Source organism: Chelmon rostratus, chromosome 5 (genome assembly GCF_017976325.1).
Source record: "Chelmon rostratus isolate fCheRos1 chromosome 5, fCheRos1.pri, whole genome shotgun sequence".
NCBI lineage: Eukaryota > Metazoa > Chordata > Actinopteri > Chaetodontiformes > Chaetodontidae > Chelmon > Chelmon rostratus.
This window is the reverse complement of record NC_055662.1, coordinates 26,651,571-26,678,937: the sequence shown is the minus strand read 5'-3', so window position 1 is coordinate 26,678,937 and position 27,367 is coordinate 26,651,571. Positions and strand designations below refer to the sequence as shown.

The following is a 27,367-nucleotide window of genomic DNA, read 5'->3' as shown; positions in this document are numbered from 1 at the left end:
CCCTTTAATCGTTTTCCACTCATCACCTGTTCATAAACACACATCCAGACAAGGTTTTACTTGCCTGAAATGGCCACTTTTCCTTTGCACGGGAGCCTGTCGTCCATCGGCCCGGCGTCCGACGACCTCCGCGTGACCTTCTGCATGACCTGAGCCTCCTTCATCCTCTGCAGCTCCGACATGTAGGCCATGATGCGAGTGCTACAGGTCTGCAGGCTCTTTGCCGCCTCCAGCGCCTGGTCTTTCTGGGAGCAGGCGGCCAGCAGCTTGCAGGCCCCGTCGCGCATCCGGATCTCATGGTCGATCTTCTTCTGGATGTCGCTGTCCTGCGAGGGCAAGGGACGGCGGAGGGGGAGAAGGGGGAAAAGAGAGTGTGTGTAAGCAAAACGGGGCTTAAAAGACAGATAATGAGACATTTGAAAGAATCTTGACGAATGGAGGAAGATGTTAGAGAAGTTAGGCATGACTTCTCTCACAGGTAGCGATATGAAGAAGGGCATTTTTGGGAGAAATGAAGGAAGGAAGAAGATTAGAAGCCTCTTGTCTTCTGGGTCTCTTGTGGATACGTTAGTGAGGTGTGTCTCTGAAAGCACTCAGAGGTGTGTGTGTATGTGTGTTTGGTGGTGTGTGTGCAAGTATGTGAGAGAGACAATATTCAAACACGTGGCCTTTTGCCCTCTAACCGACGAGCCCACCCCCCACTGAGCAGATGCTGAATCATTTAGTGCAAACTTATTCACTGCACACACAGAGAGGGAGCAGCATGTCTCAAGTGAGAGAATAAGGAATGAAGCTGTCAAACGCTGAACGCCTGCAGCCTAAATGAGAGACCCCAGACACACAAATGTACACATACACTCCCAGAGATTTCAAGCCACTGTGCTTTTCCTCAAGGGAAAAAATTAAACACTATTAAAGTGAATTTGACCTGGCTTATCTAGGGCAAGAAAGCCATCCTGCCTGTAATTAAAAAGACTCACTGCGTACACTTACGCAAGAGTACAAACACACTGTGGACACATGACACAAACCCCAACACATGAAACAGGAAAGGTTTCTCAATCCTAAACTGTCTGGCTCTGTGTCTGGTGATGCTGCCCACTTTAAACAAATTTCTAAGCCTCTCTTCACTCTGTCAGCAGCGTGAGAGGGATGAGTGAGCACAAAAGGATCCAGCGAATCAAACAAAGACCAAGCAAAAGCAAAGCCGGGTTGACCTTGAGTGTTCGTGCCAGTGCTCTTTTTTCAAGCTCAAACACCTTTGAATCATGCATTTGCACATCAGTCGCTTAGGTCCGGGGAATATTCAAAGAGCTGGTTAAACAAATTAGGAAAGGGTTAAGTTTACTTTGTGTTTGTAATGAATGAGTGAACAAATGGCGTGCAACATCTGCCCAACTGCTGGAGTGTGTGTGTGTGTGTGTGTGTGTGTGTGCTCGCCCTCTTCAGTGATTTATTAACAAGCTCACACTCTCCCCACAAATAATCTCCAATGCTCCTTTTGCCCTTCTTTTGCCAGCCCCTCTCTCTGCCTGATAAACGCACCTTCCCCTCCTCTGCTCCGATATTTCTCATTTATCTCCTCCCTCTCTCTGACTGATTCTTATGAATTTTTTATTCTTGTGATTTAGGCTTTTATACTTTCACCGCTCATATTCTTCCGCCTTCTCTCACACTCCATCCGTTCCACTTCGCTGTCCTCAATCGGCTTTCCTTTCTTCTCCTCCACACCCTCTCTCTCCTCTCTACCTGCCTCTGCGTTAGCGTGAGTCGCACACTTTGTTCAACAGAGGTGCAGTGGGCGACGAACGGACATAAAAGTACGCAATTGGACACAGATTCTCGCTCGGACGCGGTGCAGTTCAAAATGAGGTTTCTGATTAACCACTGAATCGCAAAAACTAACTTGCTTCTTCGGATGTAACCGCACTTTCTCTGCGTGGTGGTGAAAGCTACACTAACAGCTGTAAATCACACATAATATCCTAAGAACTACTCTCTAAGGGAAACCACAAAATATAAAACCACCTCCAGAACCAGCCTGACATGCATTACAGTATCACTTACTCCAGTTACATGCTATAGCATTAAAAGGGACAGAGGTTATTACTTGAATTCTCCTCATACACAATGCCAGAATGAAGGATTATGAGACAAAAAGAGAGCATGATTGAGTGTATTTAAACGGATGAAGATAATGATCAGTCCAGATTCATGTAAAAGCTACACTGTGGATGCTGAACACAATGTGGCTGCACAAATATGTCATTAAATAAACACTTTCGCTGGCTGCAAAGCAATTATACTACTCTTGACTTTGAAAGAAAGGAGGGCAAATTACAGCAACAGCATAAACACAGACATCAGTTAACTGCTGGGTGGCTGCAAGGTACAAGTGGAGAATTCAATTTGAAAAGTGTTTGTTTATGAGTTGATTGAGTTGGTTTCCTTTCATCCATGTGTCTGTCTTTGGAGAGAATAAGTAATTATGACTGAGAATGGGAGAAACAGAGAAGCACGCCCAGCCTGCATTCATGTTTTTGATATTTCTGCAGTGAATACTTGACTGATGCTTTAAGAGAGAGCCTTAAAAGACAGCGAGAGAGTATTTCCTGCATCGCCATTAAGGTTTGAGATTCCAGAGCTCAGTAAACAAAGTTCCAGGGAAGATAAACAAGATTCAGGCCTGAAACTATTGAAGAATCGATTCGCTGATGCATCAATAAACCTGCTTCTCGAATGTCTTTCATATCCTTGTTAATGGACAATTTGATGGAAATTTGTCATTGTTTTCGCCATTTTTAGTTGATCAGAACAAAACCATTAGCTGCAAGGGAGAAACGTAAACAAAGACGGGGAAAACACATTAAATTTGAGCCAAGGATGAAGAGAGACAAGAGAGATAGCCCAGCTCAGGCTCTGTCCAAATGTCCTTGTCAGTGGTGGCACCACAAACCATGCTCCATGCACCACTGAGCCGGAGGCTGGCCAGCCAGCTTTGAAGGAATGCACACTCGTATATAGAACACACACACAAACACACACACACAGAGCAAAGGAGCTGTCACCACAGTCAAGTTCCATGCAGCAGGTCTTAGAGTGACCTAGGAAGAGGTCCTGTATTTATAGCAGCTAAATTAACAGGCTTCTCCTACTGGGAATCTCAGAATAGAAGAGGAGCAGCCTAGATCTAACTCTAATCCACACGTCTGGCTGTATGTCGGGCCAACAGAGCATGGCAAACTGACATAAACGCTCACAGACGGGGAAGTACGAGATAAACATGCCACAACAAGCAGGACAGGCAGGAGAGCGGATGATGAACGCGTGTTCTTTTCAGAATCGCTCACAAATGCTCAAAGGCACACGTAGCTTCAAGCATAAAGACACACACATTGATTCCCTCACACAGCGTCGTCAGTGTGGCAGGTGTTAGACCAGTGGGCAGTGCCAGAGACGCCACTGTCACCTGCCTGCGACAGTGGCAACATGGACGGCGGCCAGATAAAGGGGTGAAGCAAGGGTGGATGGACGACAGGGATGCGGCACATTTCGGGTATCAAGCGGCGACGCAGAGGGGGAGGCAAAGCTGTCAAGGAAAACAAGGGGGGACTTGAGGAAAGGAGCAGAGAGGAGGGAGAGAAAGAAGAAAGGAGATACGGGTTGACAGGGCGAAAGGTCTGGGTGGAGTGTGAGAGGCAGTTGAGAGGAGGAAGATAAGAAAGGGAAGTGCAAGTGGGAGAAAAGACAGAGAAAGCACTGAATGTGAAGAGACAAGCAGGATGCAGGGTGAGGGGATGAGGAGGGGGGACGACAAGCGAGGAGGAGGCAGATCAAGGTGCTGGACTTGAAAGGGAAGACAGGAATAATGGGAAATACACAGAAAGTGGTAGCGAGAGGGAGGCGGCAATCAGGACACGAAGGGACAGAATTTCGACAACAGAAGAAGAGGCGGCGGGCTCTCTATGAGCAAACGTGCTGCCGAGGTAATGAAGCATAAAGCTGTGTAAATGAGCAGGCGTGGAAATAATTGGGAGAGAGAGTGTCTTTGTCTGAGCGGACAAAAAGACAAGTGTGTCACTTCAAAACCTGACACTTGCACTAATGGCTAAAGACAGAAAACTAGCAATTAACTCTGAAAGAGAGTTATGACAGAATTTGGATCAGCTGAATTCTTCTGGAGTTTTCAGGCTAAATCATGAAGATGTCGGGGCGGGTTGGCCGTTAATTGGAGGCTGGTGGTTCAGTCCCTGTCCTCGAACAAGACAACCAGCGTGTGTGTGCGTGTGTGTGTTGCTGCTTTGGATGAAACAAAAAAAAAACAACAAAAAAACGTCAAATCAATGCAAGGAAGAACATAATGAAAAATTTAAATGCATCCAATAAATCTAGTGTTTTTTTTCATTAAATGAAACAACAGTAAATACTGTTTGCTTCAAACAGCATTATATTGTGAAAGCATCACTGTATGACACACACAGCACACGCATGATGCCAATATAACCTTTCAGCCGGTAATTTGACGCTTCAGTAGATACCAGATGGTCACTTCCTCTGTCACCTCTCTGTCCCCGTCTGGCTGTGTGTGTTGATCCTCGCTTGTGTGTCTGTGGGTGTGATCTCAGAGACACTAACACACACACCTACACAAACATACGCATGCTGGTTGGGGATTTGACGCCGCTGCAGATGGTGTGTAATGGTTTGTTTACGATGTGTTGTTCTGCATGAGTAGGCTTTCCTGTTCAGGTCGCTGACCCTTGACCTCCGACCTCTATCCCCCGAGCGGACCAGACGACTGCAGCCACAGCGCCGGGTTAGTCCATGGGTTTAGGCTTAAGTCAGAAACAACACAGTTTGTGCAGCTGAACCATAATAATTCAGAACACTTGGGAGTGAAAGTCACAAAGAGGAGGAGGAGGAGGAGGAGATTTTACTAATTTGTGTTTAAATTTTGGAACAAAATGATTTACTTTCATAATTGTGAAAGGCTGAAACTAATTTCAGAGCTGGAAATAGCATATTTTCAGCCATGTGAGCAGCGCGGCTCTATGGATGGCAATTTCATAATGTGAGACTGCTGGTCAGTTCATCGCTTTGGTCCCGACTGAAATATCTTACCAGCTATTGGACGGATTACGATGAAGTTTGGCACAGATATCCATGGATAAATCTTTGGGGGACTTTGGGCCCACCTGACTTTTCCTCTAGCGCATTGTGAGCATGTTAGCATGCTTTAGTGCAACACACCGCTGTGTCAAAGTACAGCCTCAGAGCACAGAGCCGCTAGCATGGCTGTAGAGTCTTGTTAGATAATAGCAGTTCAGAGAAGAAGTCTTGGGTTTTACTGTCGGGCATGTGCATGATAATATGCTGCACACCTGAAACATTTAACATCAATACTGACACCAGCTCAAAAATTGTCTGTCTGCTCATCTTCCTCTATAAGGAGGTCAGAGGTGAGGAAGAGGATTGCTGACATGGGGATGGAATCTGCATCCTCCTGGTAAAGGATGGGTTCTCTAACCACTATAAACCCACGCCGCCTTTCCTTCTTTGCCAACTCTTAAATTGTTTTCTTTGTGAACAGACAGCAGCCGACACAAAAGCTGGTCGGGCAGACAGTGAAAGTGGCTGATAGCAAAGAGAGAAGTGTGAGGACGACAGTGGAGAATAACAGCAGGACAAAAACACACTCAGACAAAAAGGAAAAAGTCTCGCTCACTCATTCACGCACAGTCACGAGAAACAGCGCAATCTGTCAATCTTCACGGCCACGGACGCGGACGCTGCCTCTCGTTCACCTACACAAACACAACCAAGAACTGCAAATTCCTGACCACTCCCATACGTCGGGACTTCGCTGACCAAACTGCTGGCTTTCAATTAGCCAGCCACAACTATGTGCCTCGCCTTCCTCTCCACCCTCTTCCGCTGCTTTCCCTCATGCTCACTCTCTTCCCCTTTTCCTCTCCCACACCCAGAGCTCAGGGTGGACGGAGTGGCCGAGAGTGCGAGAAAGAGTAAGAGATAAATGGAGAGAGAGAGAAAAAAAAAAAGGCAAATTAGCTGGGAGTGAGTTGGAGAAAACAAAGAGTGAGAATGAGCGTGCAAGTAGATTAGAGGGAGAGCTGGAAGGATGGTGGAGAGAAGTGTGGCTAGAATATGGGTAGATGGATGGAATGGCGTGGTGGGTGAACTGCTGCGATGTTGAGGGAATCACATGAGCAGACTGTCAGTAACACATAACACATGTCACAATCACACTCAGGCCCACCAACACATACCAAAGCACACATGAAGTGTAATACGTACACATACTGTATGTACAATGATTCACAGAACACACAGCCTGGAGTCAGACTAGGAAAAAACAGAAAACAGACAAGAAACCCAAACCAAACCCAAACCACTCAAGAAACAATGGTCCAATTCACCAAACAACGTCCCTACAGTGTCTCAGACTCCAGCTGCTGCTGGGAAGCCAGGGCGCAACAACAGTGAAGGGAACTGGTTGGGTACTGGTCATGGAAGATGGCGAGGAGGGGGGAGAGAAACAGTAACTGGGTGGAGGGTGTGCATTCGCCTTTACGACAGCAAAGCTGGCTACAAAGCAGCCCAAGTCTGTTCAGCGCCAGGGCACACTTAACACACACACACACACTCCCAGGGCTCTCTCATATGGCAAAGTGCGGCTGTGTACCCCGGTCTAGGTGCCAACACGCTGATGTCATTATTGAGGTGATTGCTATAGAGTTTCAACAGTGGACCAACTCGCCCTTATAGCTGGAACTCTTTGACACCCCCCCCCCCCCCCCCCCCCCCCCCCCCCCCCCCTCCCGGCAGCTTATGCATTCAATGAATCGCTGACAATAGAGGCCGTTTCAGCTCTGCTTGTGTGTGCGAGCGTGTGTGCAAATGACTTTGCAGCCAGCTGTCCTCGCACAAAGGCGGTGTGTCTCAATGCAGCTGGGTCCCAGAACACACTGGGCGGAGTCGGAACAGAAAGTGCTAAAGAGAGGAATAATATGCATGCGTCTGCGTCCTAAATCATGTTTTATGTACGTGCAGGAGGTGACGGAATACGCCTGTGTACCAAAACAAGTGCATATTTGTTCTGTGTGTGCACTTTGTACCTGCAAGGTATTTGTTTTTTTTTGGCTGCTGGCCCCTAAGGAGAGCAACAGTGGAGTGAATTTCAAGCTATAAAACAAATTGTTTAGAGCTACGAGAGAGCACAGGGAGCTTAGAGTCTGCCAAGCTGTGATCACTTCAGCAATTTATAGGCACACTAAAGCTTGATGGCTCTTACACGGCTGTGCACACTCAGCCTAATACATCGAGTCTGCATTATCATATAGTAGCATAGTGGGAGCTGGGAGAAGCAGCAGGCAGGCAAACCAAAAGCAGAATCATTTGAAGGCAATGTATATGTGATAATAAAAGGGAGTGTGCGAGCACCTGTGCGTGTGTTAGTATATCTACTGTATGACTGTGTGTGGTCTAACTAACAGGCCGGGAGAGTATAGATTTATGAAAGGCTGTGTACAGGTTCCAGACCAGACTCGTAAATAACTGTGGGTTGGAAAAAAAAGGTATACATTCAACGGGCAGGGTAGTTTATTATGAGTAACAACAGCACAAAAACACTAATAACAGCAGGCCCCCCTCCTGTTCCTCTTCCATCTCATCTCAAAGAGGACCACGGGGAACAAACTGGACTCCGTTCAAAACACAAAACAATGCTATGGTCAGATATAATAAACCAGGCTGTAAATCCTCTCTGACTAAAATAAAGAATTCAACTATCCAAACTGACCATAAAAGGCTGAAAACAGCAGCAAAATGTGATGGTAATAATTGCATTCTCGTGCAGTTTTGGCATAGTTTTGCATGTTTCACAGCTCTGAAGTAGAGAAAACAGGATCCACAGCTTGTGATAAGAAAGGAGACAGAAAATGGACAAGCGTTGTCGCCAAGCGGCTTCCTTTTCCAAGCAAACAGTAATGGAGGAACCCTAATGAGAGCAACTGGCACACTGGGCTGTCTGGGGGCTGCAAGAGGCAATTAATGAATTAAGAAACACACACACAGCAATATTCTAACCTCATCAGTGAACTTTACTGGCACAGACAGTGTTGTGCACTGCAGGCCTGGAACACAGCTACCGACTATTATGCAAGTTGATACTGTTATTAACTGATTAGCCAGCTTTTCCTGTAAGCCAGAAGCCCATAGAGAGGAAGGAGAGGAGGGTTTAGAAAAGGAACGAGTATGAGGCAGGTCATTCTAAGCCTCTGATCAAAGACTGCTGTGATCTCTCTTAGTGAGAACACTTTGCTCATGCATCTCTGAGTGGAGACATAGAGTAATGGGGATTTAATCACATTAAAGATACACATATGAAGCAAAAAGGTACTGATGGGACACCGTAATCCAACCTGCGCTGGAATGCTTCACATGTGGTTACAGCCCATTTTTTTCTCCAACACATCAAATTACTGTCTGAAGAGAAGTGCTAGTCTGTGAACGGAAGCTGGCCGTGTCACTTAGCGCTCGCACTGATACGGCTGCGAGGCGCTGGGTGGAGTACGATGTGATTCTCCCATGAACCTCAGAGTGTGTGCAAGTGTCACGGTGACTGACAGCTGCTACCTCACACCTCGGGTAAATGTGGGGGAGGAGAAGGACGCAATGACAGGCCTCGGATTTGATCTCCGCCATGTGTCCGAGCACAAATTTTCAAGCCTTGTTCACGTCGTGCCCTGTGACCGGTTGGTTGTGTATTTTACAGGAGTCCTCCATACAGCATGGATAAATGAGCAATCAACAAACCCTGACATGCAAAGAGTGTACTGGTGTTTGCTCACAGCACCATTTTCCTCTGCAAAAATGCCAAACTAATTTGGGGCATACTGCTGGCATTAGAATCAACAATTCCCCTGCCGCGAAGACAGAAAAAAACAGAATAAACATGAACTTCTGCAGTACAAACACAGCCTCTTTCTTCAGTATGTTAATACTCACATCTCTTTTTCCTTTTCATGTCAGCAAACACAAATTAGGCGTTTTCCTTTTACACTGCAACCCTTAAATAAGGCAATGACATGTTCAAGTCATAAGATGCATGAGATGGATATAATAGGGTGGAGTGCTGCAGGAGTGGGAAGATAAGGACAGACAAAACGGCAGATGAGGAATAGCTAAAGGGTCAAAGGGTGGGAGGGCGCAGAGGGCGAGAGGTCACAGTACCACAGTTTCCTGAAGGAGAGTGGCATCCCTGCTGGGCCCCGTCCCATTAAGCTTCTTTTCATCCTCATTGGGGTGAGGGGTGGCTAGTTATCTCACTACCACAAGCCCATCCTAACACTTGCTGCGCGACACACTGTAACACATTTGTAAAGCTCTCATTAGTTGACTTCTGCAAATATGCAAACCCCCCCGAACCCCCTCCTGCCATGGAGCAGTTGCAACAGCCTGACACAATTTCAGCGACACACACAATGCTCGACTCAGTAATCCCAGGCTTTCCTCCATGTCTGAATCAGGATGAGGAAATCGGGTTGGGCTAATTAGCTCAGCCGGCCTAACTAGCATTTAAGCCTGCCAAACTCTCCCCCCTGTTGTCTTTTACCTCTGCTCTCTTTGCAGCACTGCAGACACACATGGAGAGGTGCAGATAAGCACAAAGCATGTGGGGCTAAGAACATATTAATGCAGATCAATCTGAAAAATGCATCATTCCTTTCAGATTTTGCCTTCCATTCACATTCAAATGTGCTCTTTAAACGCTGTAGCTTTCCAAACACTTGTTTTGCAGTGCAGCACGGAGGCAAGACAGACGGCTTTTATGAAATCCTAACATCAGAGGAGCAAAACCTTTGCCTATAAATGGACAGGTGCCAGTAGCAGAAGACAATGAGTCGACACAACAAAACAAAAGACTGCCGCACACTATCCTCTATATAAGCGATTAGAAAACAAATGTATGAATAATGATGTTTCCTTCATTAAAATGTCATTAATAATACATTTTTCTGATTGCAGGTGGACAGGATAGTGTGTGTGAGAATTATGTTTTTATAGAAATTACATATCCCTCCCCACTGCTAGTCGTATTATGGTTTTAGTGTTAAATGAGGTGAGGAGGAAGAAGACATTTAAGGTATTTTTTTAGTTTGGATTTTAGCTTGAATGGAAAACTCATTATACTTCCCTACTATATATGAATCCAGCTTTCTTATTTAAACTGAATAAAAGCATCAAATGTGCAGTAATAGCTTGTCATGCCAACAGTTTTTTGACTGGCAGCTTCACTAGCAACGTATTTCTACCCTGTACGCACACAGATGGTATATAAATATATATATATATATATATATATATACTGTGTGTGTGTGTGTGTGTCCACTATTCTCTCTACTTATCTGCTCTCCACTCTCTCAGAATACTCCACAATTCAATTATGCTTATGACTATAATATATAACTTGGGCATCAAAGGAGTAAAAGTAATCAGTGTCGTCTGTTGTCTTAATCCATGCAAATGCAGTTATTTTCTCTGTCCCTCTCTCTTATAGTGGCTGTGCTTTCTCAGAGCCCCATTTCTAGCCAAGAGCTGTAGTTGAAGCTGCTTTTATCACTCTCTATTATTCATCACTGTTGATACCGTTGCCTTATTTAGAATACATGGTCACATGTGTGTGTGTGTGTGTGTGTATATATATATATAATCACATGTGCTGACCCCACGTGAGATCTGTTGAAGGGGAGGGAAGGTTTTTATCTGTCATGAAGGTGTACAGGACAGAGACAGGCAGCAACAAGGCAGCAGATACTCTACAATGAAGCTGTGTGTATCTGTGTCCTTGAATTACTAGCGACCAGCATGAGCCCTGAAGTGAATGCAGTTCATTATAATATTCATGAAGCTGCAGGACTTCTGAGCCGAGTTAAAGCAAGGCCGGATATGACTAAACTGACCCTCGCCCCTCTGCCCTTGGGGTAAAATGGCCAAGAAAGGGGCAGATGAGGCTCGGCTGGAGGGTATCTCTCAGTATGAGTGTGGGGGGATTCCAGCTTATGGGCTGGAGAAGGCCACTTATTTCACAAATGTAGCAGTTTTCAGGAATGACAGTGAGGGACAGCTTTACAGCCTTGTGGTAAGCCATTCATTAATGGCGGCCATGAATTAAGACCAGAGGAATATTGCTATCACAGGATAATAACAGTAGTGTTTGTTTCAGCGCCTTGATTAACGACAGTCACATTAATGTTACAGGAACACGAGTAAGGTGAGATCCACTCACAGTCTGTCGCACTGGTTCCACCCTTCTGCCACTTTACAGCACTTACAGCCTGCTCTGGTTACTAATGGTGCACATTAACCCTTGGTGTCTCTGTGTGTACGTGTTACACATATGTGTGCGTACAAGCACGTGTGTCATTTCAGTGTGAGGCAGTCAGAAAATGAGGCGAGGAAGCGAACGAGGGCAGCTGAGATGGAGAGGTGAAAAGAACAAGAGAGGGAACACAGTTAATTGCATAAAGTGTGTGTGCATCTCTGTGCGTGTGTGTGGCTCTTATCTCTGCCCTCCAGAACAACTTAAACAGATTGGGGGACGAAAATTTACATACACGCACACAACCCAGCAGAAAACGTACAACTTCTGCACCCTCATTTACTGCAGCACTTATCTGCACACTGACACTGCACCAACGGACACAAGTTCAACATAATATCTATTCAGCTACAACAGAGCAACGCGCAGCCTCGATTTGCTGACATGTGAATGCACCACAAGCAGGCTGACATGAACAGAGCTAGTTTGATTCTCACAGGGTCTTACACTGCAATTCAAAGCGAACCCCATTCATCTTCCCTGCTTCTGTCCACTGTGGGGGAACTAGTGCAAAGCATTTATCTACTCTGGGTGAAGAAACCATGCAAATAACACATTACAATATCGAAGCATATTGAAATTATGGTGAAATTCAGAAATTGGAGCGTTAATGGCCTTGTGTTAAATACTGGAAAATTATTTTACCCCGCAGTCATCTAATATGGAAGCAGAAGTGATGGCACTTCCTCCAAAAACACAGCAGTATGTAAAAGCTACAACAACATGTAATTTCTTTGTGCTGTGCAGATGATGTTATTAAATTAAATTGTGTTTATGTGCACCTGGGTTTGAATTTAGAGAGGTTCACCGTCCCATGTAGGTTTAGACGCAGCTCAAATAGCTTTTCAATACAGAAATAATAAAAAAAAATGGGCAAAAGAGTAAATATTCTTGTCTTTGTTAGTTCAAACTTAAAGACGATTCAGGCCCAGCCAGACAAAAAATATTAGAACTGGCCTGTATTGGTCAAGTTTTTCCAGTGTGGAGCAAATGCAGAACAGAGGTCTGACAGTCAGTGAGCGCACAGTGTGGTGACTTACTTCAGTCACATGCACACGCACACGCACACATACACACAGGTAAATAAATAAATGCTGGTAAAAATGCTTCATTGTTCAGCAGCACTGCATCCCTTTCACATTCTCTGCCAAAGCAAATCCACGAGCTATTTTGTGTCCTCCGTCACACATGTTTGACACACAATCCTCTCTGTCTGCAGCATCTAACCACAACCCACAGTGAGGTATCATCTGAGGAGCATGATGTGTGCAAGGAATGGTGTGTGTGTGTGTGTGTGTGAGAGAGAGAGAGAGAGAGGGAGTGTAAAGCTGTGTCTTTGATATTATTATTATCGATTCTATACGGCCATGCCAGCATTTCATCAGAGGGCCATGGGAGCAGGATAAAGGGTAGCCTGGATGGATTATCCATTATGTTAGATCTCAGCAGATCTAGTGAGTGTGTTTGTGTGTGTGTGTTCGTGTCTGTGCACAGTTTTGTGCCTTCGCTCATATCTGCAACATGAAAGCAATTTTAGCAATTCCGCTAAACAAACAAAAGCTAATCATGAATTGGCAGCGCAGTTTCGGAGGAAAATGAAAACTTGCACACACACAACAGGTAGCAGGTATTAAACAGCCTGTCAAACTGTGTAAATGACTGACAGCTCAGCAGCTGCTTCCTCAGAAGGACATGACAGATAGACGTGGACCGGGTCTGAGAGTGGTCCGCTGCTAGCAGCTCTGCATTAGCCGCTTGTCTGATTATCTGTCTGTGGGACTGAAGTCTCTCCTCCATGACCATCAATCCCTTCACAATCTCCCTGTGCATCGTCAGGCCATCACTCCTCTCTAATTGTCTGTCTGTCTGTTTATCTGCCTGTTTGTCCATCACTCCTTTCCTCATCCACTGAATGGGCATCATGAGGCCAGACCATCAATCTGCTGCTGCATAAATATACACGCTGTCCCGTGTATGATTCTGATAATATACAGATCCATCTGTCCTCTCTCCCGTCTCTCGCTCTCGTTTTCTTTTCTTTTCGAGGCACTCGTGTCAGGACAAACCCACTGAGGGCTCTGCCACAACATTCGCTTCTAAAAGGAGAAAGAAAAATAGGACAGAACGTTACTGAGGGAGCTCTGCCATGCCATGGCATGTCAGGGCAGCTTTTGAAATGGCTTTGCTTAGTGTGTTAGGAGGCCAGAAACCGAAAGCATGCGAGGAGGCAGCAGAGGCTGTGAAACAGTAAGAACTCCCCTGAGAGAGGAAGAGTGTAAGAATGTATAAGTGTGACTTAGAAGATCCATAATTGGGTGGGCGGAGGGGCAATATTTTGGTGGAGCAGGATATAAGTGGCTCATTTTTCACACTATTCCTTAGACAACTGGCTCAAGGAGACACACAAACACAGTCCACTTCACCCCTTTCCTCATCCACAGCTGCTGTCACGCCGTACAGTACATAGAGTAATGTGTTGCAGTCCCCCCCCCGTTTCTCCGAGGCTGAGGAAGTCCTACCTATCTCAGTGCCAGCAGCTGCCTCCTGGGAAAAAGCAATGGACAGTATCAGCAGAGGAAACAGAATGACCGCTACTGCAGATGCACAGCAGCACAGAGCAGGGGCAGCAAGAGCAACACACACACACACGTGACTGCAGAGGTGAATGAAGGCTGGGGGAGGAAGAGGAGGAGTGACAGACGAATACAAGCAGAAGAGACATCCAGGATACGCATCTTGATAGAGAAAGAGGAGAGAGACAGAAAGCTGGGCAGACAGACTGAGACTTGACTGCAGAAAGCTCCTCTGCAGTAAGTGGTTATTGATTGGAAGACGAGGGCCGAAGGATTCCACGGGCAGCGAACTGACACAGGATGCTGACGCCCCCCCCCCCTCCGCCTTTCTGTAATCGCAAACGCGATGAAAAGCACAAGCACGAATGCATTTAACAGAAAACAGTTTAACGGCAGCGCACAATGAAAACGGCAAAAATCACTGCATTAGAAGCATCAGAAGGACTGAGTATCGAGGATGCTGAGCAGCCACTCTGAGGAGAAGCTGTGGCACACGAGTGACCTTTTCACTACTAATGATCAGAGATGGCTGCGGTCGTAACAGTAGTAATGAACACACGTACATGGACAGAGATACACGGAAGCAGAGGCGGCATTCCAGGAAAGGAAAGATCACATCTGTCTTACTCTTTCAATCTGTGAGTGATGTTGACGCAGGTGACCTTTCAAATCAGCATGAGGCTAAACTCTAAACTCCAGCTCTCTCTCTGTCTCTCTCTCTCTCTCTCTCTGGCATCAGGAAGCAGCCTGTCATTAAGTAAAGTGAAGGAAATCAACGCACAGACATGCAGCCGTTTTCTTTTGGTTAATCTGTGCATGGATAGAGTTTCAGTGGTGATAGAAGAGTTGATATAGGAAGTGGTCAGAGCTAGCAGTCTGTCGGTCAAATGGTCAAACTAAGAAACTAGAATGACCGGCTGTCTCACACAGTCAGCAGGACACCATACTGAGGAAAACATATTTTGGTGGCTGTCCTTTCTTTTCAGGACTTTTCTGTGGTTTGGCATGCGTGTGTTTAAGTTTAAAGCACGGCAAACTTCTTCCTGAAATAGAAATATGATAAACACGTCTCTGCTATGTGGACTCATATCCTCAGAGCCAAACAGCTTTATGTGAAAACCATGGAATTTTTATCATTTTATTTCTGCGGGGGGAGTTAAAAAGCAATGAAAAGCAAAAGCACTCTCACCTGTAAAGGTCTTTCCTACTCCAGTATTTAGTTTTAAGTGTGACTGTTTTCGTGCTGCCAATTCAAGGCCTTTAGGAAAGATTTATTCACAAGTGAGGGGAAAGGTTGACGACTGGGAGATGTAACTCATTATTGCAGTAATATCCAACGGTTGTCACATTGTTCCAGCTACGAGAGGCTGGGAAATGTGTCACAGTGCAGTCAGACAACATGGCATTAAAAGTTCAATCCACCTACTTATGAAAGCACCAGTACAGAGAGAGCCACAGCTAGAGCACAGAGGGAGGATGAGTTATTGTATGTAAAGGAACAAAATCATTAGTTGCTATCATTACTGACTTGGTCGTTATGTGATTAATGCAACATCTCCAGTCCCCTGTTGTAAAATGCCAATCATAAGACAATTGTTGCAATTTGGGATATATTGTAACAAAACTCCCTTAAAAATCGGGCACTTTAAATAAAAATCGTGATTATTATCATAAGTTATGACTTGAATAACATGACACAACATATTTCACAAATCATTAGGTACCACTCTTTAATTCGGGACAAATTGTATACACAAATTACACTTTTTTTTCCAGGTAATTCATATATCATTCCCTCAATCTTCTCCCACTTAGAAAGAAAAATGGTGGTTGGTAAAGAGCAGTGTGACAAAATTCTGAAAGTTGGAATTTTATTAATTAAATCCGCTGTGAGCCGAATTCATCAAAAGATCTTATCGATCCGAAATAGGTCCTGATTGGGTTCAATCGGAAATTAAGACTTGAGAGGTAAACAAGACAACTTGCCACGGTTTTAAAGTGTGTCTCTCCAAACCGAATTAACAGCACATTATCAGAGTGAACTCGCTATAATCAATAGCAAATCAAATGATTTGTGTCCAGGTCTCTTCGGATCATCTGCGTGATCTGACGGCGACCAACAAACCCAAAGCGTCACGTGCATTACAGCTGACTGATCATTTCCATTTCATCCCAAACTTACAGCGCTCTGAATGTCCCGGCAGGAAACAGTGGAAAACAAAACAGCGGACCTTACCCTGTGATTCTTTGAGTTGTTCATCCTATTCAAAGAGGAGCACTCCGCTTCCCAACTCTCCAAAACTGGCAGCACGCGGGCGCTTTACGCAACACCGAGGTCCGTTAACGTCCCACGTACCCCGCGAATACCTTAACTCAGATTTTCCCTTTGAGGCACCTCCATGTATGGGCGAAATGAAACATCCACTGTCAATCCGAAAATAGCTGCCGTTTATTAGCCTCAGAAGTTGTCAGGGATCCGCGCAGGACTCACAAACGCCGCTTCTGGCAGTCTGGGAACGGCAGCGGTCACGCGTTTGGACCTCGGTCTTCATTATCATTGCCGTCGTCGTTCTTGCTCCAGAGCTCCAGTCCGGGTTCACACACACCAGCACAAGGGAGGATAAAGACTGACCGACTGATGGACCAACCGAGAGCCGTTCCTGAGGAGGCGGGTGTGCGTGTGCGTGCGTGTGTGTGTGCGTGTGTGTGTGTTCGTAATCGGTGTGTAAGTTCGTTGCGCGCAAGCACAGCGGAGCGACGGTGGCTGTCAGAGCTCCAGGAACCTCCAGGGGTCCTTGAGGAGCATCCCGGGGGCGTTGGCAGATTTTAGGAGCAGTGTCACCTCACTGACATTCACCAGACTAACAGTGAATGAGATAATAAGAGATTCTCCGCAGGGGTTTGCTGTTGTGCGTGTTTGCTGTCCCATGAGGTTCCAGGGTCCCGATGAAACCTCACAGAACCGTAGCGCAGGGTTTGAAGCTATTTGGGAGAAACTGACATAAGAAGGATTTGGCAGCTCTGAGTTTGGCCATAGTTTGAAGTGGGTGCACAGTGTCTCTGCGCCTGCACCGCCCACAGTGGAAAAAGACGCTTTTCTTTTTTTAACTTATGACTCAACTTTTTTTTTTTTGTTGTTTTCGTTTTTTCACAAGGCACCGGTCAATATGCTGTTTGGATTGTTGAACATTGCTTTTTCCAAACAGTTTCAGTAATTGCATGATGACAGTCAGATACTAAATAATAACAATAATAAAAACCTTGTTTTTAAAGCACCTTTCACACAAGATGTGCAGCTCAAAGTGCTTTACAGCAAAAAAATACACGCACCAATTGCTTCACATAAAAACAGGGATCGAAAATTAATGTAAAACAAGATGGAGACTAAAAGCCACTTGACAATATTCTTGGAAATAAGCATGAAAATGAATAGATTACTGAAGACAGTCACAGCAAAACATGCAGTTCAGATAAAGAAGAAAACAATGCAGCTATCAGATGATGACCTGCATACACAGAGGACCCTACTTATTTAAAGTCCTGTAGGACTGGTACATCCTACATGAGGGATAAATTAGGCAATAAGTAAATTACAGTCACTATATCATCACATTTTAGGCTCCTCTGGTAATATGCGTTTATTGTAATGATTTGTTGGCAATGGAAACTGAATAATTCTACTTGGAACTGGACAGGGAATTAGACTACAACCTGGTCTAGATATGAGAAAATAACATTCCACTATGAAAACACCACAATGTCCATAAATAATATTGGCCAGCAGCCTAAAGGTGGTACATTTGTGTGAAATACCATCCAGACAGAACAGCTTATCATTCCAGGGAAAATAAAAATCTTCATCTGTCTCCCTCTGCCCTTGTGCCTGCCTCTGCTTACTGCCTAAGTGCACACCAGGAACTTGTTGTGCAGCGGAGTGTATCGCCTTGTCGACCGGTGATGTATGAGAGTGATTTGTGGGCAGGTGGAAACGGAAAACACAGACGAGTCCGCCTGCAATTAAGTGTGGGAATAAACCGGGGTTTAGGGTGAATCAGCTGACTGTGAGCTTGGCTCCAGGAAATCCACAGTGGAAAGCTGCGTTCAAGACATTGCTTGAAAAACATAAGGAGAGTGTTGTGAAACTATACCTCTGCAGGAAATAACTGAAAAGCATCAAACTGTGTTGCCACTTTTTAGCATCAACATTTTCCTAAATGTCAGCGGAGCAAAAAGGATAACGCGAAGGAGGATAGAAACCACGCCACTTGTTTTTGTTGCGTGCCGTTTGTGGGTGAGATGAGAAGCAGAGTGAGATACACGGTCCAGAGATGCAGCAGATGACATGTAGGTGGATCAGGACGGAGGAGGAGAGAGTCAGCCTGTGGGCTGCCTTGGCTAATGGCAACAGAGCAGCAAAGTCCATCTCAATGGTGCAATAATGCATCTGTGCATCTGGCTGGGTGAGTACAGCTCTTTACCTCTGGAGGGGAGGGGAGGGAGGGAAGGAGGGTTGCTTTGTCATGACATTTGCCTCATTAGATGGACATTCCCACAGAAACCAAAAGCATCAAACACCAACAAGGATGTTAACAAAGTCATCAACCTTTTTATGCCAATCTACCTCTCTCTCTCGTTCCTCATCTCTCTGTGTGAGTAGACGTGTGCAACGAAAACAAGATGAGCCTTGATAACTCAGGACTTAGAGCTGTAAATATCCCACAGTTAATCAGATTAAGGTTTCATCAGCAAGTAACTGTGCCAGGGAGACAGCCAGAGAAGTGCTGCCAGAGACCAATCTACACTCACAGTTCACTGAGGAGGGGGGGGGGGGGGTTCAGGGAACAACACGTGTGAGAGACAACACCAATGCAAGCATGCAGTCCATTCACAGACAAAACTATCCACTAAATCTGCGAACATGTTCAAGAATATGGATGTAAGATAAGACGCTCGCTTGCACAGAGTCAGCTGCAGTTTTCCCATGCTGAATGAGTCAGAGGCACCAGCTGAGTGACTGATAGCATCATCCCCAGTGTCACCGCAGTGCATTTCACAGGATGAGAGGACATTCCTCCAGCCAGACTAACCTACACAGCCCTCTCCCTCTGAGACTCGAGCACTTCCTATTGACTCTCTGTTTCCCCCATACAAGCCCTTCTCTTCCTCCCTGCTGCTACTGTACGTCCTCAAGATCCCTTCCTTCCTACTGTAGATAGAGGAGCCCGCTGCAGCCACGTGTCTAATTATAGAGCATTTCTGTTTCATTTGTAATCTTTTCATAAGCTCGAATAAGAATGAAATCTTAATTCCTATCACAGCCTGGAGGAGTGACTGCGCAGTAAATAAGATTACCAAAATTCATACTTGGGGTTTGTGCAGATTGGAATCTGGTGCCTTTGTTGACAGCAGTTGTTGAGGGACAGGCCTGTGTTTCTCTTTCACATATTTCACCCCCTGTTTTCACAGCCCTTTGTTTGAATAAAGGTCTCTGGGCAATTTCACATAAGCTGACCCAAAGGAAGCACTGAACCACACGGATAAGCCTCAATTGCTTTATTGCAAGGTGCCTGGGAATGAGATTAAGAACACAAGAGTGTGATACCTTTGTCCTCCTGTCCAACAAACATTTCTATCATTTAGCTAAAGAGAGCAGTGCATATGGATTACACTATACTGTGTAACTCATTACTGATTACTGGCCTATAATGACTAATTTAGCAATGTGCATTTTGACTTACAGGCCAGAAACTGGGCTTGGACCCTAAATTGTATGGAAAGGAACCATTTCTATTTCTAACATACTGCAACCCTTTTATATTAAATTTGCAGCCATATGCATCTATCCTTCATTTACTGCCTCTTATTTTCTGCTTTCATCATTCATATTACAACAGAATCTCTTGTTTTTAGATGAAAGACAGGAGAAAACCAATTTATGTATTCAAGTGGCCCTTCAGCCCCCTACTGGCCACAAGCAAGCACTGCTGCACCTCCAGACACTGAAGGATCATTCACCCTTCCCCTTAACTCTCATTGTTTCACTCTGCTTTGAGTCTCAGAAACTATGTCCATATTATTAAGTGCCTGTCATTGTTTTGTCTTTTACGCAAGGAACATGAAGCATGTAGAGACTTGCTTTCCTCCCAGTGTCAAACCGCAAGTATGCTGGGAGTGGACAACAAACAGGCATGACGTCGTCAATTGATTCCAGCTTGCTGTAACAGATAAGACATGATGTTCATTCACATCCCAATACTGTGGCATAGATACATAGCTGCTGCAACCCATACCTTAGTATTATGCAAGTTAAATCAACAGTGATCATATTCAAAGCTATTTATACACTGGCTGTCAATCTGGATGGAAGTTACAGTGACAGCTGTGGCTGCCAACTGTGAGGACATGAGCCCTGCATGTGTTTAAATGTAGTCCTGAAATAGTGCCTCAAAAAACTCACATGTGTAGTTACATAACAACCAGCCTGTGTCCAGTGACACACTGACCAATGACGCAGTGCATCACAGGGGCTGGGTATAGCGGGGGTTAACAGGGGTCTTCAGTCCGGTTAGATAAGTCTCAGCCAATCATATCGAGCCATGCTTCTCCCCACAACCAATAGGAATCCCTGTCCTGTTCCTTAGTCCGTCCCAGTGAAGATAAGATGGATTAACCTTTTCATCTCCTAATGATGACAAGGTTAAAAACACACACACACACACTGACATATGGACACACTGCAGCTCCACCAACACGCCGAGGAGGCTCGACAAGCTTTTTAATAACTTCACTAATAGCAGGGGTTATTAGCAAAAAGGTGTGTGCTGAGGTGTGCGTGTATGCAAGGAGACAGCAGATTAAGGGTCCAGCACAACAGGCTGTGTAAAATCATTTAACTCTCAAAGAGTATTACACACACCTCTCCCACACAGACACACACACACACACACACACACATCTTCTCCTAATGTGACCCTGAGCTTTTGACCCCATGTCCTAACCATGACATCATCCAGCCGGAGAGTTTGTTCCACTGATCTCATCATGGTGAGACAGAGCTGCTGTTTTTTGGGGGGGAGGGGGGTCTTGTTTGGGGGTGGAACAGCTCAGCCATACCTCTCAACACTTCATACCACAACGAGAGGCCCCTTTCAGGAGCCTTGGCCCTCAGATCTACCTCCGCCTTAAGCCCCAGCTCCTGCTGACCCGCCTCCAAACCCTGGAATTCCCCCCGTGACTGGTTTGCCTTCGGCATGTAGGTTTTCCTTAACAGCAGAGCCGCCAGTCTTCTCAAGGCGACATCAGAAGTCACGTAAACCTCAAGTTACTTTCTTGTTGCGGTGGTAACAAATCCTTCTGCAGATGCTGTGAGGCCATCCGCTCAGCTCGCCCTGTGTCACAGCCAAACTGCTGTTATGTGACGCTACCGGGTCTCTTACAGAATAAGACAATAACGCCATTACATCGCATAAGACAGAGAGAAGAGATCCTCTCTTGTCCTCGATGAAAGAAGAATGGACCCTCAGACGGTTCGACGGCAGCTCTCCAAATGCTGACAGAGTTGTTCCACCTGACACACACACACACACACACACACATACATGCACACACACATACATGCACACACACACACATGCACACACACACACATGCACACACACACACATGCACACACAGACACAGACAGCAACTTAGGGCCAAGGATCCTGCAGCGTCCACTGATTCAATGAGACACTGTGGCTTGCAGCCTGAACACACACACACACACACACACACACACTTCGCCAAAAGTCATAATCTTTGGGGTCGCAAGGATGCTGGTGATGCTGCGGATGAGATCCACTTCAGGGGATTGTTCACTGGGGAATGCGTTGTTTTAATGGTGGTAATTGTTTGTTTCGACAGCTCTTGCTTCGTACTTGTCCTCCGCCTCTCTGACTTCCACCTACTCTCCGTTCCAGGGCTCTCACTTTGCATGGCAACAGTGTTCAGAGGGATAGAGAGATCAGAGATCAGAAAGAGAGATAAACATACAGAAATAGCCTGAATTTATTCATGCACACTTAAAACTCCCCCACGTACTGTACATAAACCTCATCAAAGACACAGAAATCAATAAAGTCGCTGCATGAGCTATAAACTTGCAAACAATCGTAAGTCTATCTCACAAGCTGGAAAGCACGCAGATAGAGAATAAATTGTGTCCATATGGACAAACACAAAAGCAACATCTACAGGCTCAATTAAGCACATTACCAAATGCTGTTTTTAACACAATGTGTGTTCGCACACATTTTCAAAGACAGCCATCTGATTAAACAGCCTGCGCCGCCAGCTGCATCTCCAGGACGTGTTCAGATGCTCTTAATTACATGTTTTACAAAGGAATAAAACATTTCTAATACCACCACTTGAAAACAGTGATTCGTGAGCTGTTGACACAATAAGTCAAACAGCTTTAAATCCAGTCTGTGCTTATTTGAATAATGCCTACAGTCTCAAGTTAAACAGCTTAAGTGGCTCCAATTTTCTTTGCAGCTGCAAGAAAAAGAAAAAAAAATCTTTTAACTGCTAAAACCGAAGTGTCTTGCGCATTGCGTGCACAGGTAAAAGCAGGAGAGGAGAAGGAGGATTAAAGAAAGGCGATAATGAAGAGTGAGATAAAAGAGCGTGGAAATATGGGCTGAAAGCTGAGACAGAAGCAGAGAGACGAGAACAGTGAAATTATCAAACAGATTCTGGCAGAGATAGTGCAGAGAGGCATGTGAGTGACAAAAAGAAACAGGCTGGGAAGGCGCAGGGAGTCGGGTCGCTGTTCCAATAACAGCACCTCTCGGTTTGGCTCGGTGTTTTCTCCTTCTCACTCTCCTGGCTCACGCCTGCTGTTTTTCAAAGGAAGCTGGCTCAGGCCGAGGCATCTGACTGGTTCCTGCTCACACAGAGTGGCTATTCAGACCTGTGCTGCTCCTCCTGACAGCCGCAAGGGCGATGGCTGGGGTGGAGACCGAGGTACAAGGGGGGCACAGCACGGTGGTGAAGTCCAGGGGCGTTAGGGGAAGTGCAGAGGTGAGGTTTGGAGCCAGATGGTTTGGAGTCAGGAGGCTTGAGGCTGGCAGGGGAGAGGAGGGCTTGGAAGAGATGGCGGAGGGTTAGGAGCTGGATGTGAGGTTCCAAGAAGAGAGGAGGGCTTGGTAGGGAGTGATGGGTGTGTGTGAAGTGATACAAAGCCCCCTTTCTCCTCTACCTCACACACACACACACCGTGCCTGCTATTGGCATACAGCACTGGAAGAACTGGAACCCACTGTAGCTATCCACGGTACAGATGCCAAAGACACACTTAAAAGATACACAAAACACACACACAGCAAACAGACTAAACCCCATGTACATAACACTTACAAGTGAATGAACCTGGCTGTTTCCATTAATGTTAGGCTGTTGCACTACTGTAGGAAACTCTTCCACCTAATTCAAAACGAATGCAAAAAGCAGATTAAAAAACCTCACATTCACTGTGAAATAACAGGGTTATAAACCCAACGTCCCTAATTAAATCAAAGCACTTTGCCTGATTATATAGCTTACAGTATTTGCTAATTACTCTTTGCAAATATTTGCTCACACACACTGTCAGAAGCACACAGACACACACACAGACGAGCTCAGCAGGGAGCAACGTACGATGAAGTGGTCCGCTGTGGAGGAATGTGTTTTGGCTCAGATATGGCTGTGCACACTGTATCACATGAGAGCGCGCGCTGTTAGCTTTAGCACACCTTCCACTGGAGCAAGCAGGTCTGAGTGTAACTTAGGCTACCTAAACAACCTCACAGCTGAACTAACATACACACACTCACACACACAGTCGCCGACAGATGCACACACAGATTTCAACTGCTGACTGCTACTGCGTGGAAGGCTACACCGCTAAATGGATTCATTTATCTCAAGGAAAGAAAACGCATTAACGATAGCGATAACGATGAAAAAGAAAATAATTGAGAATTTCATGAACTGCAAAAATTGTATTATAACGTTAGGTCCCGGTAGGGGATTTAAGCTCAACCTGACATTGCAATGTTTTGCTGTCCCAGTATAAAAAAGATTAACCTTTGCTCTCACTACAAATTCATCATGAGGGTTGAGATTCTTCAGTCTAGCCGGAGTGCACAAGAACATACTGGTTACTGTCCCAGAGGCAAGCAAGCAGGCAGGGATTAACTGCTGTCAATTTGGCCTTTGCCTTCCAGGACCTCCTACATTTAGAAGGCATGAGGTTTGTGGGGTCTAAATATCTGTTACCATGGCTGATACTTAGAAGGCTTAGAGGAGGGAAATGGCAAAATGACCACAGCGAAAATCCTCAGACACATGACAAATATGTGCAAAGGAACAAACACACAGAAAACCTGCAAATACAGCAATTTCAAACAGAAACAGAGGCTGCACTGATCTGGGTGTGCAGACTTACTTCTGACGAGTCCCATCAATCAATCAGTAAGGCAGCTTGACCGGTGATCTGAGATCAGATGAAGAGAGGCTGCATGAATACCAGCCAATAGATATTTAAGGCCTGCCTGTGGTGTCTCGAATCTGCAGAACTATCTGAGGCACGGCTGGCCACAGCTAAGTTTAGGGTCTGGGAGCGTGTGAGAGGTCAAACATGAGTCCTGGGTGAGGCAGCAAAATACTCCCACCTGACCCCCACACGAGCTCGTCAACAAGGGTCGGGGTTTGAGCTTTCACGAATGCAACATGTTAAGGTCAATGTGTCTCTTTTTATGCTTAAGGACTTCAATAGAACTTGTAGAAGTTGTGATTTATCAGCCTTACTCCTAGCATGACATCCTGAGGGATCAAGATGCATTAAAGGAAATGCTGTTTGATGGTGAACTAAAATCTAAAAGAGGCAAAACAAAAAAAGCTGAACTTTTCAGTGGCAGATAATTTTGGGTGTTTCTAACCACAGCTGCTCTATAAGGTGTTTTCATCGAGCTGTGCTTCCCTGTTTGTGTTTTCCACAGGTTCAACCAATAGTGACGGGTCAGCTCTGGGTCCTAATGCCGCAACAAATACAACAACTGCAGCAGAATGCAAAAAGGGGTCCTGTTCAATCTTTCATCAGATGATATCACTGGTAAGATCAGCAGCAGCCAGAGCTGGAGCTAAATGTCCCAGGCTTCTGGGTAGAGCACAGCCACGGTGACCCGGTGAGGTCAACACACATACACACCCACACATAGAGAAAGTATTGTGCTTTCACACACAATGACTGACTTGCAGAATGAAAAGTCCAATTCTGCCTTTATAAGCTGGGCGAGAATGAATGACCTCGGAAAGCCTTTAACGAACGTCCACATTTAACTCTGGCAAAGCCGCGATCCATATATTCACGACCAGTCTGCGGGCTAAAATTAGACCGGGGAGAAAGTGTCCATCTACGGCCCGCTGGCTATGGACGGAGAGAAGGGGACAGGATGGGGGTACAAAGTCTGAGAAGGTGAAGAAGGCTCAGAACCACGAGAAGAAGACAGAGACATTAAAAAAAAGTTAAAAAAAACCAAAAAAACCAAACAACATATCTGTATCCGGGTCTACGATGACAGGAAATGCTGTGTATGTGACTATTAATGGCAGTGTGTTCAGTGACATCATGTTGTCCCTCCCAGTGGGAAACAGTAATTACACAAGACCATTTCCTGTTTCCCACAAGCCACCTCTGTTCTGAGGGAAATCCTGTATTCTGTGGGCAAAATACCTTTCACACTTTGCATGTGCACTGCAGCGACTGTCTTCTGGGCCTCATAAGAGATGAGGGAAAGACGGAAGAAAACATGCATTGGAGCCAAGAATGCAGTCATCCCTATTATAACAGACTTGTTAAAACCTGAACAGCAGAAAAGTTACTTCCTACTGAGCTCGAAAACAACACAATGGCTGCTCTCTCTCCCCTCCTGACACAGCAATTATAGATGCCTGAGGAATGCTGGAACCTAAGGACATGCATGATCTTCTCGCTTTTCGCATTTTCTTTCAAAAACGGACAGAAAACCTTATCTTCTGAGGCGAACAGTGCAGTGAAACAGTCACAAACAAGGTGGATTTCTGCATATGCATGAATATGTCTATGTGTGCAAGAGGAGGAGGATAGGGTTTACTGGCTAATAACGACTTAACAGGACACTTATGACAGACTCTGGAGCGAAAAACATCCATAGCTAGCTGAAATTACAGTTAGACTGTGGGCCGTGCAGTTCAGCAACACACAAAGAATCCCTGTCTCATAAACCCACCCAGGCAGAGGAGACAGGGGGGAGGGTGACTGAGTGAGCGAGCATGTGAGCAAACAAGTGAGTGTTTACCAGCAAAAATACTCATGAGTCCAAGACAAGCACAGATCTGAATCCTACAAACTGAAATTCTCACTGAGCTACAGCGGCGTAATGCCTCTCTGCAGCTAACAGCGACCTCTGAACTCCCTCTGAAGGAGAAGCGACAAGAGCGTGTTCCCACAAAGCTAAATAGGGCCTCGTCATCTTGTTATTACACATTCCTACCCTGGCAATTGCATTTACAGAAATAAAGCGAGAACCGAGACAATGAAATGCTGAACTATCTTCAGACAGAGATGCCTGCTGGATATTCCGCCATAATTCCCTAGATTCAATAATCAGACAAAGCACCACTTTCCAGACTGTGTCCCAGCTGTAAACAAGTTTCCTCACCAAAGGAGGCTCTGTGACAGGAACTAATGAACAGATTAGTGGCCGATCAACTTGTGGGAGCTGGTTTGTGCATTTCAGGCTACAGGCGTCAGGGAAATCCCTTTTACTCCGCACCCTTGAACAGGAGTGGCTCTCAAGTTTGATGAGAGTTTCAAAGACAGACCGACATTTAGCGAACCATAACATCCCAGAAGGAGAAAAGACTAGGGCTTCGCAGAGCCTACAGATGTCAAGAGTGTGTGTTGTTTCATAGTCAGATATCTCCTCTTCTGTGATAAAGAGCCAGACCTGGCACGCTCTGTGGTGCTTGGCACAGGCAGATAAACAAAGAAACACCTCACACGTGAAAACCATGCCAGACTGCTAGCAGGTACAACACACCAGCGAGTGATATCACCTCTCTTGCAGCCCCTGTGTCACACAGCTGAAGGCTTCTTGGACTGGAGCTCAGTCGACATAGCGACAAAGAAACAATCTACTTTTTACACCTCCAAACAGCTGCAGCACAGACAGCCAGTATCTTTTTAGATCATGGGGCCAGAAAACAAAGCATATTAGAATTTCCCTTTGAAATTCCTGAAACATTTCCAATGGCCATGTGCCTCCTCTGCCTTTCAACTCTGTCAGGAATGAACCAGACACATTCTTCAGCTTTTTCCTCAGTGACC

At 45.5% G+C, this 27,367-nt stretch overlaps 1 protein-coding gene across 5 annotated transcripts in view; it reads right to left on the bottom strand.

The window, feature by feature from the left end:
- rtkn (rhotekin) overlaps window positions 1-27,367 on the bottom strand; it is a 54,696-nt gene that overhangs the window by 9,217 nt on the left and 18,112 nt on the right. For 4 of the 5 annotated variants that reach the window (XM_041937885.1, XM_041937886.1, XM_041937889.1 and 1 more), the window contains exon 2: window positions 65-326. In XM_041937885.1, coding sequence (XP_041793819.1) covers window positions 65-326 — 262 coding nt within the window. Of the gene's footprint in view, window positions 1-64; window positions 327-16,210; window positions 16,690-27,367 lie in introns of those variants that run through there. The other variant, XM_041937888.1, reaches the window with a different exon arrangement.